At 41.8% G+C, this 21,712-nt stretch overlaps 1 protein-coding gene across 3 annotated transcripts in view; it reads left to right on the top strand.

The window, feature by feature from the left end:
- Positions 1–21,712, top strand: part of DCDC2 (doublecortin domain containing 2) — a 172,441-nt gene extending 150,729 nt beyond the window's left edge. Inside the window, exons 9-11 of one of the 3 annotated variants that reach the window (XM_073678850.1) lie at positions 1,925–2,025; positions 7,842–8,000; positions 20,272–21,712. In XM_073678850.1, the coding sequence (XP_073534951.1) occupies positions 1,925–2,025; positions 7,842–8,000; positions 20,272–20,370 (359 nt within the window). In that variant the 3' untranslated portion in view covers positions 20,371–21,712. Of the gene's footprint in view, positions 1–1,924; positions 2,026–7,841; positions 8,214–20,271 lie in introns of all 3 variants that reach the window. The other 2 variants (XM_073678848.1, XM_073678849.1) reach the window with 2 other exon arrangements.

Genomic DNA, 21,712 nt, shown 5'->3' with positions numbered 1-21,712 from the left:
GTTCCTGTGTCTACCTCTATGTGCAACCAAGTGGATTTACCACAGTATATTAAAAAGTATTATTACCCATCATACATATTGTTCAGATGTCAGGTCAGTGAGGACTTTTTTTTTCAATACCCCCTTTTAGAGAAACTGACATAGCAATTTGACACTTGCATATGAACAGATGATTCTCACCTGCACCTGCAAAATTTTTACTTTTAGGTTCATATGTAACGTATGAATTTCACTAGCTCTAGAAATTGATGGCACCTTCACATTTCTCCAGTAGTGACAGTCCTAGGAAAATAGTAGTGTGGCAACACCATTGAAGTCAGACAACACCATTCAAATGATGGCAACGACTCATCCCGATCTATTCTGCAACACTCTAGGTCTCCTTTTCTTTTAGATCAAGGCTGGTCTAAGTGGGACAACATCTTTTCTGCAACATATTTGTGTGCAGTGGCATAACTGGAAGGTCGAGGACCCCAATGCAAAATCTCAACAGGGCCCTCAACTATTGCAGGGGTTTAATTGTATGAGTCTTTTGGTGTGGACAGTAGTCATATTTTGGGCCTCTTAGACTCAAGGACCCGGGTGCAATTGCACCTATTTATAGTTTGTGTGATATGCAACATATTTGCAAGATAGACACATGCCACGTCATGAGAGGTTGCATGACATTTCTCATTCATTGCTACTCATGATGACACTCAAATGCTACCTGTCTGAGATTGATATCAGAAATAATTGCGTTTCCCAGGATCACTGAACCAGCAGTACAAGGAATACCAACCATTTCTTTCTATCCTGTGAGCCATGTGTAGGTATAACAGGTGTTACTGGGTCCTATTATGTCTAGTGAACTGATTTTGCAAGGTTCTTTTCTGGTTTCAGGGTTTCAGAAATGTTGTGATGTCCTTTATTCAAGTGCACACATGGATATATGTACCATAGATGCTACCAGGGAGATTCTGTTAGACCCTAATAGAGAGGAAGACAAACCCTTATTGACTTCATCCAATTTAATTGCGGGTGATCACCTGAAAACAGACATTTTTTTCCACAGGCCAATATAATTATGGCAACCAAGGGTGTGTCAAGAAAATGGGGGCAAACGAGCATTAGGTCTTTATTTGTAAAATTGTGCATTAGAGCATCCATAGTTGCCACCAGCTGTGAAGCCACATGTTGTAAACTTGAGTCCCATGTATATGTTGAGCCTCTGATTAGGGTGATCTTTGTAAGACATGAAAAGTAGCCCTAACAAAGCGCGTAGAAGTGTTGTAGGCAAGTCATGGTTGAAATGAAAGATTAAATCTACATCTCCAAGCTATAAAGTGGATCTGTCACTAGATTTCACAGTACAAACTGCATACATTGTTACATAGCTCTATTAGATCAGAAGAAGCAGGTGTACATATTTTGAAAATCTATGGAGAAGCTGGCTTAATAAAAATGTGTAATATTAAAATTAGCATTTTAGAAATCTTGTTGGACTCAGGATATGCTCATTTTAATCTTTTGTTTGTACAGCTATTTTGACATGGATTTTTAAAGTAAGCACACCAGTCTCATCAAGTGTGCGAGATCGATTCAATAATGTATACCATTTGTATTGTGACCGATTCTTTTTAATAAGCTGTGTTTGTGCAATGTCTGACTCATAGAAGCTTTGCCAGTGTTGTAACATATATCTGTGTGCATTTTCAGTACGAAGCTCTGTAAAGTGTAAGATGTTCTCAGATGTTCGTGTCATTTGCTGATCGGTAATCCCCAGATGACTGGATGATTACTGCACTGGAATGGATTGTACAACCTTATTCTGCTGAATGATCAGTCCAGCAGCTGTAGTTGTTTTATTCCACCACCGAGGGCCAGAATCGAGCCATATTTGAGTAAAACCATCTTTTTTTTTTCTCCCTTTTCTTGTGTGCAGATGATGGCATTTTCAAAGCTGGTGAAGACAGATCAGAAATGTGGGGGGCATCAGAAGTTCAGGAAGATGAAAACACTAAAGTGGAGGTTCCGGTTGATCAGGTAATTTGCCTTACAGCTTTTAAGCCATCAAATGGTAATGAGAAAAAGAAAAATAATACAAATTGTTCGCCTGTTCACCACCGGCAGCTGAGGCTGGAAAGCTATAAAGGACTCATTTTAAAGCTCATATTCCAGCAGCTAATTAAAGTGGAAATGCAGACGAGTGCTTTTAATTTGAAGCATTCAAACCATTTTCAGGCTATGTTTTTAAGAGTTATAGATTGGCAAATGTTACTATTTTTAAGGAATGATTTGCATAATGTTGACTTTGCCCTAGGTAACCTTTTATAAATCTAGCCTTAAGAGAGGCTGCAGCGGCTTCAAAGTAGGTCTGTAGATTTGGCAAGATTACATTTAAGCTGATCTTTATAGCTGCTGTACATGCTTTATAGCTCTTTTAAATACCTCCTGAATGTATAATTATGCCTGCTGCACTAATTGGACCAGAGAGCGCTTTGAAGTCACCTTTTTTTTATATTTATCCGCACATCACACGGCACATGGATTTATTAGCCATTCCTTTCGGTCATTATGTCCTGTGTGTGTGTATAGAATAATAATACAATATAATATAAATATGTATACACTTACATGATATATACAACATAGTACTGTACAACAGGTTTAGCCAGGTGTGGAAAATAGTTTATTTTTATCAATTAACAGAGTGAAAAGTGATTGCGCAAAAGAGAAATCTAAGGACACATTCACACGTTCATACAACTTGATAAGGTTCCAAAATGGTCAATCCTAGCTCAAAGTATCTGCAGTGGTGGCGTGCCCTAAGAGCAAAAAGATGGTGGGAGAGGGAGAAGAAGGATGGAGCGAATGGATGCTCTTAGGGCTCGCCACCACTGCAGATACTTTGAGCTAGGATTGACCATTTTGGAACCTTATCAAGTTGTATGCTTCGATGGGGTACTGGGATATAGGTGACTATACATCTTACTTTTATTGGTTTGGATTGTGCACATTTTCTAATGAGTTTGGTTTGTATACAAAAACTGCTTGGTAGTTTAGTTTAGGCAGCAGTTCTAGGTGTGGTTTTGTAACTCTGCCAAATGACATTGTGTCTACCTACCTGTACCATATAAAACAGCTCCAACTGTACGAACATGAAACCAGGTATGGAGTTCTGTCTGTATTCAATATTGCAAAGGATAGGAGAAGCTTTGTGCTTTATTTATTCATCCATCCTTGAAAAACACTTATTACACACTGATGACACACTGATGGTAAAAACCAACACACTGATGACACACTGATGGTAAAAACCAACACACTGATGGTAAAAACCAACACTGATGACACACTGATGGTAAAAACCAACACACTGATGACACACTGATGGTAAAAACCAACACACTGATGACATACTGATGGTAAAAACCAACACACTGATGACACACTGATGGTAAAAACCAACACACTGATGGTAAAAACCAACACACTGATGACACACTGATGGTAAAAACCAACACACTGATGACACACTGATGGTAAAAACCAACACACTGATGACACACTGATGGTAAAAACCAACACACTGATGACACACTGATGGTAAAAACCAACACACTGATGACACACTGATGGTAAAAACCAACACACTGATGGTAAAAACCAACACTGATGACACACTGATGGTAAAACCCAACACACTGATGACACACTGATGGTAAAAACCAACACACTGATGACATACTGATGGTAAAAGCCAACACACTGATGGTAAAAACCAACACACTGATGGTAAAAACCAACACACTGATGGTAAAAACCAACACACTGATGACACACTGATGGTAAAAACCAACACACTGATGACATACTGATGGTAAAAGCCAACACACTGATGGTAAAAACCAACACACTGATGACATACTGATGGTAAAAACCAACACACTGATGACACACTGATGGTAAAAACCAACACACTGATGGTAAAAACCAACACACTGATGACACACTGATGGTAAAAACCAACACACTGATGACACACTGATGGTAAAAACCAACACACTGATGACATACTGATGGTAAAAGCCAACACACTGATGGTAAAAACCAACACACTGATGACACACTGATGGTAAAAACCAACACATTGATGGCACACTGATGGTAAAAACCAACACACTGATGACATACTGATGGTAAAAGCCAACACACTGATGGTAAAAACCAACACACTGATGACACACTGATGGTAAAAACCAACACACTGATGACACACTGATGGTAAAAACAGACACACTGATGGTAAAAACCAACACACTGATGACACACTGATGGTAAAAACAGACACACTGATGGTAAAAACCAACACACTGATGACACACTGATGGTAAAAACAGACACACTGATGGTAACAACGGACACACTGATGACACACTGATGGTAAGAAAGGACACACTGATGGTAAAAAAGGACACACTGACCACACACTGTTGACACACTGGTAAAAACAGACACATGGATGACAGAGTGATTACAAACTGATCCAAAACACAGTTGACATCAGTACCATTTTTTCACGGACCTGTGAATGAGGCCTTAGGCCAAGGGTGGAGAATCTTTTTTTCTGCCAAGGGCCAATTGGATATTTATACCACCCTCCAGGGGCCGTACAAATTGCGCACTAACACCGCCCACAAAGTATGTCCTGACATCAGTGCCAGCGTCTTTCATTGAATTCTCCTCAGATTTCAGTAGTGAACATTGCATGCATGTGCACCCAGAGCAGGAAGAAATGAATGGGCTGGCAACCGTCAAAATACAGCTGCCGGCCCAAGGACTGCGGTCCCCAGGAATCTGCTCAGAGACTGGATAAGAGGTCATCGAGGGCCATAAACGGCCTGAGGTCCCCCCCCCCCCTGCCTCGGTCACTCCAGCTCTATTCCCTGCCCAGCACCTCCTCCTCCTGCTTGACTGACAGCTCCTTTTCCTGAAGTCACATAGTAGGAAGAGGCAGCACTAGGTGGAGAATAGAGCTGGAGTGACAATAGGCTTCAGATCTACAAATAGTTCTTCAGCCACATTCTCAGTAACGGTGGCCTGGACTGACCATATAAAGGTATTGCTGGACTTGTCTTTGAAAGAGCTACGTGAGCGTATATAAATAGTTTGCGGTGTAAAATCCTGCTGACAGATTCCCTTTAATAATTATGATATTAAATTGTTGATCCTCTTACTTTCTGAATATTCATCTTTATCATTTCTAAGCCCAGCAGCTTTGTGTTTTTTCGTCACTTGATCTATCAGTAAATTCATGGTGTCATTTCTTACTAGCCATCTCTGCTCCCTGTAGCCAAATGACCACTACTATGCTGCACTGAAACTGATGCACAGAGGGGGGTAGTCATCTGTGCTGTCACATGGACTTTTCCATACTCACCAACATTTAGGTTGGGAAAAATGCCCCCATGTCTGTTCAAGAGGATCACCCCTTTTTGGATCAGAACATGCCTGAATTTGCTGAGACTTCTTAAGAAAAAATTCTGGAGCATGCTGGCAAATTCAGGACTGTTATTCTGTTGCTCTCCTAGACCATGTAAAGCATAAATTCTATTACCCTACCATACATAAGCATTGCAATGATTATATTCTTGATGTCTCCTTCCCGTGTGCAAACGTGGTAAAGGGTACTACTTCCCCCATCAGGTTCCTGACTAGTAATATCGCTGCAGACACATTCCAGCATCTATTGTAATTAGCTCATTAACTAGTGTTACATTCAGTATTTTTCTGTACAATAAATACACTGTGAGATGATTTCCAAGTAAGTAAATTAGCAAAGGGTGACTGAGTTCAGACAGTGGCTGCCAGACATTAAAGGGAATGCCAATAATGTATGCAATGTCCAAAGCAAAAGCAGTGTTTGAAGCTGGTCATCATCATTCTCTGACCATGACTAATTATTTCATTTTTCCTTTTATAAATAACTAACTCCAGGGCAAATACTCGCCAGGAATCTCTAAGTAGGAGGTTTGAGCTGAAAATGCTTTCATGTATTACATAAGACTTTTCATATTGCGGCAGAAAGTGATCAAATATTGATTAATATATTACGATAAGGAGACACAAATTAGCAATTACACAGTTATGGGCCCTTGGTCTATGGACTGTTTACAAAATAGCCCTTTAACCGGCCTATATCTAGGATTACTGGACTGGAAATCTACTTTTGTCTCCAGTACACTCCTCTAATTACATTTCAGCTTTCTGGAATGTGCTTTATTTTTTAAATAAACCAGGGATCTTCTTTTGATTAGCCAGCCTGGTGCGGCGTCTTATGTGCGTCAGGCTGGCTAATCAAAAAAGGAGCTGGGGATGCCATCAGATAAAAGGCGATTGTCACGGCTCCCATCCAGAGGCCACAAATTACCGACTCGTCCAGTGGACCTGGTCCTGTGAATCCGTTCCCGCCATCTCTTTTTACCCATCTTAGTTCTTTGATATTGGTGCGCTATCTAGCGAAAAGTCGCTTTTTAAAGCTAGAATGAAACATATTTATTGTACTTGAAAGCTATATTCCACATTGTTTATACTTGTTTTAAGAATATACTAGTTCTTATAGGTTTGCTAAGGGTGAAAGGAACACTTGCTGACAGATTTCCAAATTTTATAATTTCATTAATTTACGTACCTCAATATCAGATCGTGGGGGTCTTGTACCCAGCACTCCAATTTATCGGATACCTGAAGCTGTGGCTCCTGGAATTGTATTTAGCTGGAACTCTACAGCTGTGTACTTTAGGGGCTGTGGAACTTGGTAACTGCTGATTGTGGGGGTGCTGGGCATCAGAATCTCTCTGATCTAATATCGATGACCTGTCCTATAGAGGGATAGGTCATCAATATCTTAATCCTAAACAACCCTTTAAAGGGAATTTGTCACCACTTTGGAGTTATCAGACCTCTACTATGACCATACAGTGTATAGAAAAGTAAATCTATACATACCTGTATGGCCCATAGCAGAGGTCTGATTGCAGAGAAAAGCACTTTAATCAATTCAATTTTGTACAGGCTTGCCGTCTGGGGGACGCCAAGCAACCACTGCCTATGTGCTTATTGTTCCCCCAAATCCCCGGCAAATCCCCGCCTATATGCTTAATTATCATATTCCCCCTCCTCCCAAGCACGTCACAGGGCCCTATGACGTGCACTGTGCTCCCTGACTTCTGGGCATGCGCAAAGCGCCGCACACATAGAGTGCACTTTGCTTCTTCCCGGCCCGTCTCTCTGTGCACTGTGCTGCAGGGTTCTATTGCGCAGGCGCCGAGAAGTGACAGCGACTCCCCGGCGCCTACACAATATAAATCTGCGGCGCAGTTTTCAGGCAGACGGGGCCGGGATGAAGCAAAGCTCGCTCTATGTGAGCGGCACTTTGCGCATGCCCAGGAAGTCAGGGAGCACAGTGCACATCACAGGGCCCTGTGACGTGCTGGGGAGGGGGGTTATATGATAATTAAGCATATAGGCGGGGATTTCAAATAAAATTCTTGTAGGAGAAGGTTTGGACAACAATGTTCTCAAATCTTGGGTTCGAAAAACAACTGGTTCCTAGCATACTATTTCTTGTTAGAATTGTCTTTGTTTCCCATGAGTAAGTAAATCCACAAAACATCAATCCCCTTGTAAGGTTAGTATCACAAGTCATTCTATATTACCATGCATTACAAGGATTTCATTAGAGGTCTTCTCTCATATTAAAATATTCATATACGCTTCATAACTCAGTACTTTACAGACATAATCATCAACCGGTGGCTCTCTAACTGTTATCTCTAATGGATCTTCAATTATTACAGAGAGTGGCCGAAACAGTTGAAGAAGAAGTAAGAGAAAATGAGGTTCAAGATGCCGATGGGACTGCTGAAGAAGCAGAAGAACCAGAAGATGACCATAATAATGTTCAAGAAGAACAACTCCATGAAGAAGAAACAGGTGAAAATGAGGAGCATAGTATGGTAAGTCATGAAGTGGAAGCAGATCATGGGAAGATGCACAATGATTCAGAAGATGTGATTAATAATTATGGAAATGGACATTGGGAAGAAGATCAGCATTTAAATTCAGTAGACACACATGGTGAAGGCAATGGGCAAATTAACGGTGATATTTATGGGAAAGAAGAAGATGAAGATGAAGGCCATGATGGAAACATGAATGACCAAAATCAGGTAAAGCTATAAGATCATGAATAATATCAAACATGTTTTTAGCATTTTTTTTAATCTTTTATGCAACATTGACGGCCATATTGGTGATCATCTGCAAACAAATTTAATATAAGTTTGTACTATGTCATTCATTGTACTGTATTTGGAGATCTGATGGATTGTCATGGATTCAGATGATCTTATATTTTAAGCACTGTTAGACCTTTATATGCTTGTATAAGGCTAGAAACACATGTGACTAGTCATGTGATAGCAATTCTCGGGCAATCCGAGCTGCCAAAAGTATTTGTATGAATGGTGACTTATCTGCAACTTATCTGCGATAAAAAGTCAGCCAAATTTTCAATAGTTTGCATGCAAGTCGCAAGGGTCACATGACTTGCATTGAAATATGTGAGCGACAACTGCAACAGTGATTAATTTTGTTTAGCTATACTTAATGTAGTTTGCAGATCACAGCACAACAATCATTAGATGGGATTTCTCAGTGCAGCGCCACATGTCCCCTAACAGCTCTGTATCCCTAACCTAAGGGCTCGCTCACACAAGCTTATACATCGGACGCGTGCTATCCGATGTTTTGTCGGATATCACTTAAAGTAATGTGATATAATGGGGCAGTGCTGATCAGCATTTCTTTTTCTCATGCCAGTGGCTCTGCAAATCTGAGCCCGCACACCTATTCAAGTCTAGGGATTCGTGTAAAATATCGGACTGCACTTGGACACAGACAATGAAGAAGATGGAGAAATTAAGTTCCCCATCTTCTCCGCACCTGTAATACGTTTCTCTCATGCGAGAGAATCAGATCACTAAGCTGACACCCTGATCAGAGTTTGAGCCGAGTGTCATTACCATAATCGAGCAGATTCTCTCGCATGAGAGAATCAATGCTCGTGAGAGCGTACCCTAACAGCCGCGATCTCGGCCCCCAAGTGCAATTTACCATCACAGACATTACCTTCAGTCCATTTTTGTCTTATTCATCACTCTCTAAAAACTATACTGTTCTCCAGCAATGTAAAGTGCAGCATTTTTTTTTCTCTGAGAATCAGCCAGTAATGAAGATCATGTTGTTTAGTCATTATGTCTTGTACTAAAGGCCCCCATACACATTAGATAGCTGTCGGCTGTATAGTCGTTTGGCCAACATCTATCATAGGAGTGTTCGGTTTGGTCGAGTACCCCAGTGTTCTTTTTGACTGAACTACTGCCATAGTCTTCTGGCAACCGCTTATCTCCCGTACAAACTTATAGACCTTTGGAAATCAAACATGCTAGATCCTTCTTTCCTGACATTATCTGTCAGGGGTGTCGAGAGGCCCCCATGCACATTAGCCTGTTACACAATTTCTCTTTAATTTAATGTGTATGAGATTATTAAAGGGAACTTGAGAGCTTCCCTAGGTCCCAAACCGCTACCATGTGTTTATTATTACAATTGTACCCTTCCTAACAAGCTCATTTTATTGTCTTATTGATTTTGTAATATATCCGCTTCATCAGCGCACTGCGCATGCCCAGAGGGGTAGTAGTGATGCAGCACTCTGACAGTTGTTACCACTGGAAATCTCACGGCGAGCTGTGTCCTACGTCACTGTTGTCTCCTTGGGCATGCGCAGCATGTACACCCAGCTTATTGCGCTTTATCAGGGAGATAGTTTCCCAACAATCATGTAACACAGGGGTGTGATAATATGATTAGTGGGACGATTAGTCTGGGGAATGCCACACCTCCATGACTAGTCACCCACTTATCACCACCACAGCTATAAAACTGATTTTTGGCATAATGATAAAATCACAAGGCAATAAAAATGGGCTTGTTAGGAAGGGGTATGAAGATGGCAATAAATACATGGTGGCAGTTCGGGGGGAGCTGGTTCCCTTTAAAATGGTCTGCAATTTACTGAATGCTTTTATGTCCACTTGTTTTCTACCTACCAATGATCAAATGTGAGGAGAATGTGCATTATACCATTTTATATATAAAAATCCTACTGGTCATAATAGAGGGGCTAATAAGGAAAATTGTGGGTTCATCATAAGTCAGCCTTTTGTGTGAGACGTCTACAGAACAATAAGCTCTACATAAGTCAGTAAGGTGTAGCTGCAGCAATCAGTCTCCATTCAATGTAATAGTGGGTTATTTCATAGTAAGTGCATGCTGATTGACACTGTGCTGGGGTTTTTTGCTGCCACCAATTGTCTCAGTAGGAATTGCCTATGAAGAAATTTATGTCCTATTAAAGAGCATTTTGTACAAAATTATATTGAAATGTAATAGCCACTGTTTTATACAGGGGAGGTGGTGACTATACATTCTGTTGTCAGTCATTTTCAGTATTTGATACAGGGAAATTATTGCTATCAGTCATGGCACTCCTAGAATAGGTGATACATGGTGAGGCACTTGGTAACGTGAGTACCTGTCAAATGTTAGTTAGACAGCATGAAAATAAGCAAGTTTGCAATTTACTTGCTTTTTCTATCCGCTGTCATTCTCCTGTATTGACAGCTTTTATTTTTCATAGTGTACAGCTGGTTTTCATGGCTTTTGATCACTAGTGATTGAACAAACCCTGGCCAACTGTGCACAGTAGTTATATTACATCAAGCAGAGGAGAGGGGTTAACTCCTAATATTCCAGCTACCACACTCCAGCCCATTGATTTCTATACAGCAATTACCTGCTTTTCTCTCTCCCACTATCTCCCAGCTCCTGACAAGTTGCTGTTATAAATCCTGCAAAATCACCAGCTTGCATCATTGGCTGCTTTCAGACCAGTTCTCCTAATCATGGCCAACCATTTTTGGAGCTGTATGCTTGTTCAAAATGCCCTCTCATTTCTGTGTGTATATATATAGTGATAGCATACACTGCAGAACAAATCACTGATAGCGATTTGGGGGACCTGATAGCTGAAGGTGTTACAGCACAACTTGTGCTGAGTTTTATAGTTCTACTAATACTACAGCTCTGCTACTCACCAGAACTGTCACTCATGGAGTAGTGACCGTCCCACCAGAAAACAGGAAGTGATAGAAACTGGAAAGCTGTGTACTGCCCAAGAGACAACTTGAGAATAACCCTTTAAGGATGGTGATCACAATATAGGTGTAAATCTCACTGTATGTTAAATGCCTTCAAAGATGAGCACTATGCCTCACTGTTATGATAAATGTGTTCCCTTTCTTTCTTTGAAAAAAAAACAAACTTTCCATACTAATAGTCCTCAATGAAAAGACTAGAGAATAACCAGAATTCTTGTTGTGAATGTTGATCAAGAGGAAAAAAACCTGCTTTCTAGGGCAAACTGGATCATGGACTATAAATGCACCTATACCGCATTGCCTTTATCCTTTCCCATCCCTCGGTTGAACTTGATGGACATGTGGCACTACTGTGTAACTAACATTAAGGTGACCAAGTGCTATGAATTTGGGGAGATGTGCGAATATAAAATGCTGGAGCAGGACAAAGACAAGAACTGCAGAGACTATGACACAAGGAAAGACCATATGCAACATGTCCATGGGCCAGTAGGTGTCAGACGTGTAGAAGCAATGTGCATTTAGTCTGTCCATATTTCTTAATGGATTTAACTATTTCATTGGCTTAGTCCACTAGAACAAGGAATAAGAGCAAATGCAGGGCTGAGGCGCTGAGGTAATGATTAGGATTAATTACTTGTAGCACAGTGACTTCTAGTTGTAATGTGATAATTAGCTCTGTAACATATACCTTGACAGCTTTACGTAGACAAGTCTTGATAGTAGGTCATATTCGGGAACTGCACCAGGACAAGATGTGGAATAATGAGGCCACATCTCCAATCATCATTAACAACGTCATGGCGCCTGTTAAGAACAGAAGCTAGGATTTAAGTGCGATAAAGACCTTTTTTTTTTCAAAAATAAGAGCTGCTGATTTAAGGATTTAATGCTCTAGCGATATGCTAAATATTTGAAGATTATGGTTTGGGAGCTAGAGGAGGTACCTCAAAAAACAATAAGATTACCAGGCTGACATTTTAACCACTGATGATCACCACTACAGCCTGGCCCATAATTATACTGCTTGCCGGTGTAGTGTCTGAAAGTGTGATAATGCACAAGTCTTAAGGCCCCGTCACACTTAGCGACGCTGCAACGATCCCGACAACGATACGACCTGTCAGGGATCGTTGCTGCGTCGCTATGTGGTTGCTGGTGAGCAGTCAAACAGGCAGGCTCACCAACGATCAGGGGAGCAGCGACATCGTGGAAAGAATCTTTCCACAATGTCCTGCTCCTGGTTACCAGCCTGCTGAAGCAGGAGCAGGCTGGTAACCATGATAAACATCGGGTTACTAGGGGGCACACGCGCACCTAGTAACCCGTTGTTTATCATGGTTACCACTCTGCTACGGTGAGCGGGAGGTTACTGCTCACTTTAGCAGGCTCGTAACCATGATAAACAGCGGGTTACTAAGTGCGCGTGTGCCCCTAGTAACCCGATGTTTATCATGGTTACCAGCCTGATCGCTGCTCCCGCTGGTCACACACAGCGATGTGTGCTGACTAGTGTTGAGCGATACCTTCCGATATCAGGAAATATCGGATCGGATTGGATCGGGCTGATACCCAAAAAGTATCGGATATCGCCGATTCCAATACCGGAAACCAATGCAAGTCAATGGGACATAAATATCGGAATGAAAATAAACCCTTTCTTTCATTGTAGGTTAATTCTGCATGAAGGAAAACAACTAACAATAATGTAGAATGTATTGGGGGAGGTGGTTGCCCAAATCGATGGGAACAGTGCTCACAGTGAAACATGAAAAGCCGGCAATTCAGCAGCGGCATACACCGGTACCCGACAATTTATAACAGAAAGAATAGAGCTTCACACATAGATTAGATAGATAGAAACATGTTAGTCACATATATATGAAGTACAGTGACAGTGTTGCTTACTGTACTTGTCATTTAGTGTTAAAATAAAGGATTTATTAAAAAAAAAAATTGTCGTGGGGTTCCCCGTAATTTTAGGCTCCAGCGGAGGTTAAGCAGACGGCTGGGGCAGATGTTTGAAGCCTGGGAAGGGGGTAATACCCACGGAGCTCCCCAGGCTACTAATATCAGCCCCCAGCTGAATACCTAGCCTTTACTAGCTATTAAAATGGGGGACCCCCCCAAAAAATGATGTGGGGTCCCCCCTATTTTAATAGCTAGCAAAGGCTAGGCAGACAGCTGGGGGCTGATATTAATAGCCCAGGAAGGGTGCCATGAATATTGGCCCCCTCCCAGGCTAGAAACACCAGCCGTCAGCCGCCCCAGAAATGGCGCATCCATAGGATGCGCCAATTCTGGCACTTAGCCTCACTCTTCCCACTGCACTGTAGCGGTGGCAGTGGGGTAATAGGGTTGGGGTTGATGTCAGCTTATAATGCCAGCTGACATCAAGCCCAGGTTAGTAATGGAGAGGCGTCTATAAGACACCCCCATTACTAACCCCATAGTTAAAGTTAAAAAAAAACACAAACACCCAGAATAAAATCCTTTAATTGAAATAAACACACAATTCTTTATTGTTCTAAATTAAACCATACTTACCATCACGCCCATTCCAGCTGAAGCCAACGATCTCCTGCAATAAAAGAAAAATAATAAAGCAACATCATCTTTACCTTCCCATGGTTCCCAGGACAGCTCCAGCTCTGCTACATCGAGATGACAGGCTGGACCGCAGCAGAACGCTGCCATCCAGCCTGTCATCCCGCGGACACTGAGAAGCGCAGGCATGCTTGCGCTCCTCAGTGTCAGGCTGTGACGGCATCCAGATGAGCCGAGTCTCTCACGTGCGGTGAGCGTGAGCGACTCGGCTCATCTGGATGCCGTCACAGCCTGACACTGAGGAGCGCAAGCATGCCTGCGCTTCTCCGTGTCCGCGGGATGACAGGCTGGATGGCAGCGTTCTGCAGCGGTCCAGCCTGTCATCTCGATGTAGCAGAGCTGAAACTGTCCTGGGAACCATGGAAAGGTAAGGATGATGTTGGTTTATTATTTTTCTTTTATTGCAGGAGATCGTTGGCTTCAGCTGGAATGGGCGTGATGGTAAGTATGGTTTAATTTAGAACAATAAAGAATTGTGTGTTTATTTCAATTAAAGGACTTTATTCTGGGTGTTTGTGTTTTTTTTTTAAATACTTTACTAGAAATTCATGGCGGTCATGTCTAATATTGGCGTGACCCCATGAATTTCGGGCTTAGGGCCAGCTGATAATGCCAAGCTGGCCCTAACCCCTTTATTACCCAGTGAGCCACCGCACCAGGGCCCTGGATGAGTTGGGTACAGCGCCAGAAGATGGCGCTTCTATGAACGCGCCATTTTCCGGGGTGGCTGTGGACTGCAATTTGCAGCGGGTGGGGCCCAGAAAGCTTGGGCCTCCCTGCGCTGCGGATTCCAGCCCCCAGCTGCCTAGTTGTACCTGGCTGGACACAAAAATAGGGCGAAGCTCCACGTATTTTTTTTTTTTAAATTATTTCATGAAATTCATGAAATAATTAAGAAAAAAAGGGCTTCCCTATATTGTTGTGTCCAACCAGGTGCAAATAGGCAGCTGGTGGTTGGGGGCAGCCCATTCCTGCCTGCTGTACCTGGCTGGACACAAATATAGGGCGAAGCCCCACATCAATTTTTTTTTAATTATTTCATGAATTTCCTGAAATAATAAAAAATAAAAAAAATACGTGGGGCTTCTCCCTATTTTTGTGTCCAGCCAGGTACAACTAGGCAGCTGGGGAATGGAATCTGCAGCGCAGGGAGACCCAAGCTTTCTGGGACCCCCCCGCTGCAAATTGCAGTCCGCAGCCACCCTGGAAAATGGCGCGTTCATAGAAGCGCCATCTTCTGGCGCTGTTCCCAACTCATCCAGGGCCCTGGTGCGGTGGCTCACTGGGTAATAAAGGGGTTAGGGCCAGCTTTGTATTATCCGCTGGCCCTAAGCCCGAAATTCATGGGGTCACGCCAATATTAGACATGACCGCCATGAATTTCTAGTAAAGTATTTAAAAAAAACACAACACCCAGAATAAAGTCCTTTAATTGAAATAAACACACAATTCTTTATTGTTGTAAATTAAACCATACTTACTATCACGCCCATTCCAGCTGAAGCCAATGATCTCCTGCAATAAAAGAAAAATGATAAAAAACCAACATCATCCTTACCTTTCCATGGTTCCCAGGACAGCTCCAGCTCTGCTACATCGAAATGACAGGCTGGATCGCAGCAGAAATACAATGAAATGTATTTAAAATTTATTGGGGATACAGTAGGGCAATTTAAATAGCAGGATCAGGCTGATGGGAACTACTGCTCCCATCGAGCTGATCCTGCTGGCAGGAGTGGACGGGGGACAGACATAGGCCGATGGGAGTAGTAGTGTCACATCGGCCTATGTCTGCCTGCACGCGCTCACCCGCACACACTCGCAGACATCGCACAGACACCGCGCACACACCCACAGACATCGCACAGACACCGCACACACACTAATCATGACGGGCTGATGGTCTGGGAGGTGAGGCTGACCTGTGCGGCCGTGGGAAAGTTCATGTGAGTTCATGCAATGCAGTCAAGCATGAACTCACATGAACCCTCTGAGGGCACCTCGGGGACTTCAAATGAACAGCTGATCAGCATCACCTGATACCTCAACTGTTCATTTGAAATAACCGGCGGGAAAGCGCAGCACACAACGGGAAAGCCGGCGGTGAAGTCTTTTCATTGCCGGCTTCCCCGCCCAGGTCCTTCGCTCCCCGCTCCTTGGTGCTGTGCTCCCCGCCCGGTCCTAACTTACGATCAGGATGGGGGGAGCGGAGGATCGGGGTGGGAGGCTGCGGGGAAGCAGTATGGGGCTGTGTGATTGTTTAAAAGCCGGCGGCTTTTTACCACCCGCCGGCTTTTAAACAATCAGGAGAATTCTTTCAAGCTGGGATGGCATTCTGATGACAGGCTGGATCGCAGCTGAGCACTGCCATCCAGCTGGTCATCCTTCAGAGACACTGCAGAGCGCAGGTATTATGGGAACTTCCGATTCCGGTATTCGGAAAAAGTATCGGAATTAAGTATCGGAATTCCGATACCGCGAATATCGGCCGATACCCGATATTTCAGTATCGGAATGCTCAACACTAGTGCTGACCAGCGGGAGGGCAACGACCAAAAAATGGTGCAGGACACTTTGCAGCGATCAGCGACCTCACAGCAGGGAACTGATCGCTGCAAAGTGTCACACATAGCGACATCGCTGGTGAGGTCGCTGTTGCGCCACCAATACCGTGACACAGCAGTGATCTCGCTAGCGATCTCGCTATGTGAGACGGGGGCTTTAGACAGAGACTAGAAAGCACATGGGACAACCTTAAGCCCTGACCATGAAAAAGGGATTCTTATTCATTTGGGTCACTTTTTACAATTAATGCATAGGAGTGTAGGCATAGGGGGCAGTATTTTTTAACTTGAAGTATTTTTATCCTGCAGCACCACCACAGGATAAATTAGTAATGACTCAGTTTCTATTTAAATCAATGTCGTGAAATTCATGGACCTGCTGAGACCTGTAACCCAATGCTACTAGGGACACTCTTTATAGCCGCTGACCACTCTGGTTAATAGCAGGGCTGAACTGATATGAGCTCCAAAGTCCCATACAGTATCTCTATATCTGTTACATCATGAACTGTGATGTAGTAATAGAACACAACATAAACGTAATGGATCTCATTTATAAAATGTGTCAGTGGTGGAAAATTTAAATGGTAGTTTAATCTTTGGGGAATAAAAGTCATAGAAAACTGTAAGTGACAATTAAATAATGGAGATACATCAAAGTCAGTTACAATAGAATAGACATCATGAATTTACAAATCTGTACTAAATATTACATTAAAACAAGTTTGCCATGTAGGCCTTTTCCTTGTATGTGTATTTAGTGATGAGCTAATCTTCTGAAATTCGATTTGGGCAGATTGACTTAGATTTGATTAGTAGATTCAGTTTAGTCCAAATAAATTCAACCCGAATCGAAACTGCCTTGATTGCTGTGAAAGGAGGGAAAAAACTAAGAAATAAAAAAACCTTTACACTCATATTTCCTCACCTGTTCTTGCACCTCTTACGTTGCATCCACGGCAGCTCCTGTTCCTGCCAGTCTTACTGTCTTATATTGCTCCATTCCACTTACAAGGCTAATCTGAGGCTTGTGATTAGCTTCACGTGGTCACTTGAAAAGACTGGAATGGAGAACTGGGGACCTGCGACCATGGAGGTAGCGTAAGAATCGGTAATACCCCTTCATGTCCCTCAAATCCAGAAAAATGGCAGCTGGCTGATTTGCTGGAGATCGGTTTGCTCATCTGCAGTGTTTTAAATTTTTTTTTCTTTCCTCAGGTGTGTTTTTTTATTATAGTAGTAGATTGGTTTATTTTAAAAACCTGTTCAGAGGTTTAGATCTAGTAATATTTTCTTCTGTGGTCAAGAATGAATATTTGCATAATCTTTAACTATCATTGGTCTAAGATTCTTTACTCTGTAGGTGGTCTTATTATAATTATATTTGTCAGGATTGTCAGGGATTCAGCAAACGCACGATCCCGATTACTCACTACGTAGCTATCGGCAAGCCCGCAGTGAGCGTATGGCTTACACACCTCCGGATTCCAATGCATGGAATATGTGTATACGCCCCCGTACGGTCACTGCCAGCTTCACAATAGCCCAATTACGATTATTCGCTGCCACCACCGATCAATTTTAAGATATAATACAGGCCTGATCGGACGCCTGCTTTTTGGTAGTATATGGCTTTGGGGAAGGAATGATTACAGAGCAAAAGAAACAGGACTATTACATTTTATATTTAATCCAAAAGGGAGGCAGTGTTTATGAAAAAAATATACAAAGATTTTACAAAGGGGGACAATACAATACAGAGTATACAGTTACACTAAATAAAAGGGATTAATAGAAGACTTACTAGACAGATCGCAGAGATGATTCAGTTTAGCTGAAGGGGAGGCGCTCCAATTGATTTGGCCGTTATCCAACGGAACTCATGCTTATAGAATATATCTCACAGCATGAGTATAGATCAATCATCAGCTGGATCTTTTATGCCAAAGGGGGGACCTGCCCACACCCCCCCCTGTGATGACCTCACGTGGATTGGTCTCCACCCTTCATGTTTTTATTAAAATCTCTAACTTCTGCGATAACTTCTTGCTGGTTGATCGCAAAAGCTCGCAAGTGATACCATATTTTTATTACGAATTTACCTTTCTTTAGAGACTAGACATGACATAACTGCCGTGGGTTATCTCTGCCCTCTGGTGTTACAGCTCACCCATAGGGCTCTCAGATAAGGAAATTATGCGTATCGTTCCTTGGCTAACCCAGCCATTAAAAATATGTGTCCCATCACAGTCGGAGTTATAGAAACTCCGATATTCCATATTTGATGTCAGTGCCTGTCCGGCTGCAGATTTCTGTTGAGCAAAAAGGATTTTGCAAATGAGGGTGACCCCGCTATTGTGTGGAATGTGACAGCATTCCTTTGAAGTTTAAAGGAGCTGTTTCCTCTGTCTTTCATTCCCATATGCTCAGGTGTCTATTTATCACAGGCCTGTGCTACTAGGAACTACATTCTTATGTTAATTAGAATGGACACTTGGTGGCTCCTGCTATTTGCATAAAAGCCACTTCTCTAGAGTGTCAGCTCTTGTTTCCTTGACAAATAGTATAGGGGAGGGGGAAGAGGGGTTTGGGGGGAGGGAGGAATTCTTAATATTTTCTATGACAATATTATTATATTTACATTTAAAGGAGATTCAGGAAAGTGGACACCAAATGCTATAAAATGCCTAAAATAACAAATGGAGCTGGTCTTCACCTTCCCCTCGACCAGAAGTGGCTCCCCTCTGTTGCTCAGCTTTTGATGCATTGGCTGCAGCGTTTAGATCATCACCACTCTAGCCATTTACTAAGCTCAGTATCTCATGACATCTACCTCTTGATAGCTGCTGAGTTCATTTATCGCCTACAGCTGTGATGGGCGCTGTTGACGTGATGAAACCGCTGCAGCCAAAGACCCCGAGCAGTAGTGGGTAACCAGCAGAGCTGAGTATCTGCTTTGTTTGTTATTTTAGGTATTTTACAATGTGGGGCGTTATAATGTAGGGCGTCCACTTTCCTGTATGTCTAAAACCCCTTTAATACAAAATCAATTATACAGACTATTTATTTTCAAAATTCTGTAGGAAAAGATGGTTCCTTGCTCAATATAAGAAAAGCATTCTTTAACGTGAGGCCAAATGATTTGTCCCGTTTGGCTAACTCCTGTTCTTATATATAGTTTCTTAATGATATTATAATCTACTTGTCATTGGAGGAGAAGTCATCAGCCAGGAAAGGCAGTCAACGCGTAACCATTTTTTCCTTACTGACCTACAGAAATGAAGCCTTAAACTATGCCCATGGGGTTCATTAACAGTGGAACTCCAAGGTCATCTAGCGTTATCTTATAACTAATAATATTGAGAATTGACATTAATAAAATAAAAGTTTATAATATTTTCATGTACAGAATTTTTTTGACTGTCTCATGGGATTTTTTTTTTAACCAGTGTGGCTACATTGACTTCAATTGATCAAAGGTGTTTAGCTTGCTCTCATCAAGACTAACTAGCTAGATCTGTGAGAAGTTGGACTTGGCGGGCAATGGTCTATTTTTTTTTTTTTTTTATTTCTAAAATAGTAACGAACGTGTTCTACTGTAAGCCGATTGTAAGGTGGTTTTCATTTTTGGTTGTCCACTCATGGTACATGTAGTTGGGTCACAGACTGATATAAATGGAATAGTTCACCTATGTCAGTACGTATGTCTTTCATTTGCTTGTTAGTGATTTTGCTTTTGTAGATTTATACATTTGGACCATGTTGTGTGCTGTTATTTCCTGTGGTTTAGCACACCAATAATTACCATCTTCTGCATTTGTTTTTTTTTGTAGGCTGAATTTTCCCTTCCAAGACCAACATCATCCAGACTTCTGGAGAAGGTCTCCACTCCTACTGAAGGCGAAAAGAAGGAATTGGTTGATGAAGTGTAAACATGAGAAGATGATGGCCCCTATTATTCTATGCTACCTTGATACTTGAATCTGCATGTTTTATTGTATCATTACAAAGCTGGATGATTATCATTTATGTTTGTAGAAGGGTGAATAACTCTATACTCACCCTAATATTAAAATGCATCAGAAAGTGCACTGTTTTTACGGCAAGTCATTTTTTTATCAATAATGTGGTTCCTATCTATTTATTAGGGTACTTTTTATACCGCCAGATGTTTTGTATTCATAACTTGATAGTTCCTTTTGTGAAGCGATATTACATTACCGGTAACATTGCACTATCCATAGACCCTTCTTATACAGTTATTGCTTCTTTTATGTCATTTGGTGAGCAAGTCAATGAAAAATGTTCAGCACCACACGACAACCTATCTTTAGTTTTCTAAACTCGTCATAATCGCATTAGTTGCCATGTATCGCCTCTTGTTTTTTGGCTACCTAGCCTCCAGATTGACCATATATTCCAATATGTTTAATAGAATTTTATATAACATAATTATAATATATAGTAGTCAGTATTTGGTTCTTCATACGCTAAACATACAGCAAGTTAGATTCTCGTTATATCCTTCCCTCTAAGAAAGAATGCTCGGGCTAATTAGAAAACATTTTCCATCTCCATTGCTATAGTACATTATATAACACCATGTGGCGGTCGTTGACAGTAATTTACATTGTGCATGTAAAGATTTTATGGGCTCTGTTTAATAGGCAGTGATGTCTGCTACTGAGCGCGGACACGGGGGAATATCGACAACAGTTTAGAAATAATGACCTATGTCCCATTCTGCATGTTTACTGTGATCACCGGCTTGAAATGCGCTAACATTTACTCAGTGTGTCCTTGTAAAGTGTAAAATGTCATTGTCATTACATAGAAATCCCTCTACACACAGAGCCAGCTAAGCAAGGTGAGAGCCGGGCAGAGCTGAGGGTATTGGATCTCTACTGAAAACAGGTCATTATTATGCAAGTTTACCGAATATTACATACTGTAGCTCTCTTGATGAAATGGAGATAATGCACATGGACAGATTATCCAGAAACCTCAATGCGAATACAAAGAAACAATTTGGACCCATCTGGGCGTATATAATCTGACCCATTTTGTTAATGGCTGAGAGCTGAAGTGATATAAATAGTTTTTAGGCATGCACAATTTGCGGATTATTCCTGTAGACGTTCATGATATAGTAAAGACTGAGCTGATTCTGTACCTCATAAGGTTATATTGCATTGCATATTTATTTCTTCTACTCACTTATATAATATAGAATGTTATTTTTCCATACGAGAGATTCTAAAACTGCAAACTGAT

This window comes from Phyllobates terribilis, unplaced genomic scaffold (genome assembly GCF_046119375.1).
Source record: "Phyllobates terribilis strain yellow unplaced genomic scaffold, ASM4611937v1 Scaffold_4__5_contigs__length_816908805, whole genome shotgun sequence".
NCBI classification, from domain to species: Eukaryota; Metazoa; Chordata; class Amphibia; order Anura; family Dendrobatidae; genus Phyllobates; species Phyllobates terribilis.
Note: the sequence above shows the minus strand (reverse complement) of the source record. Positions and strands in the feature narration are given on the sequence as shown.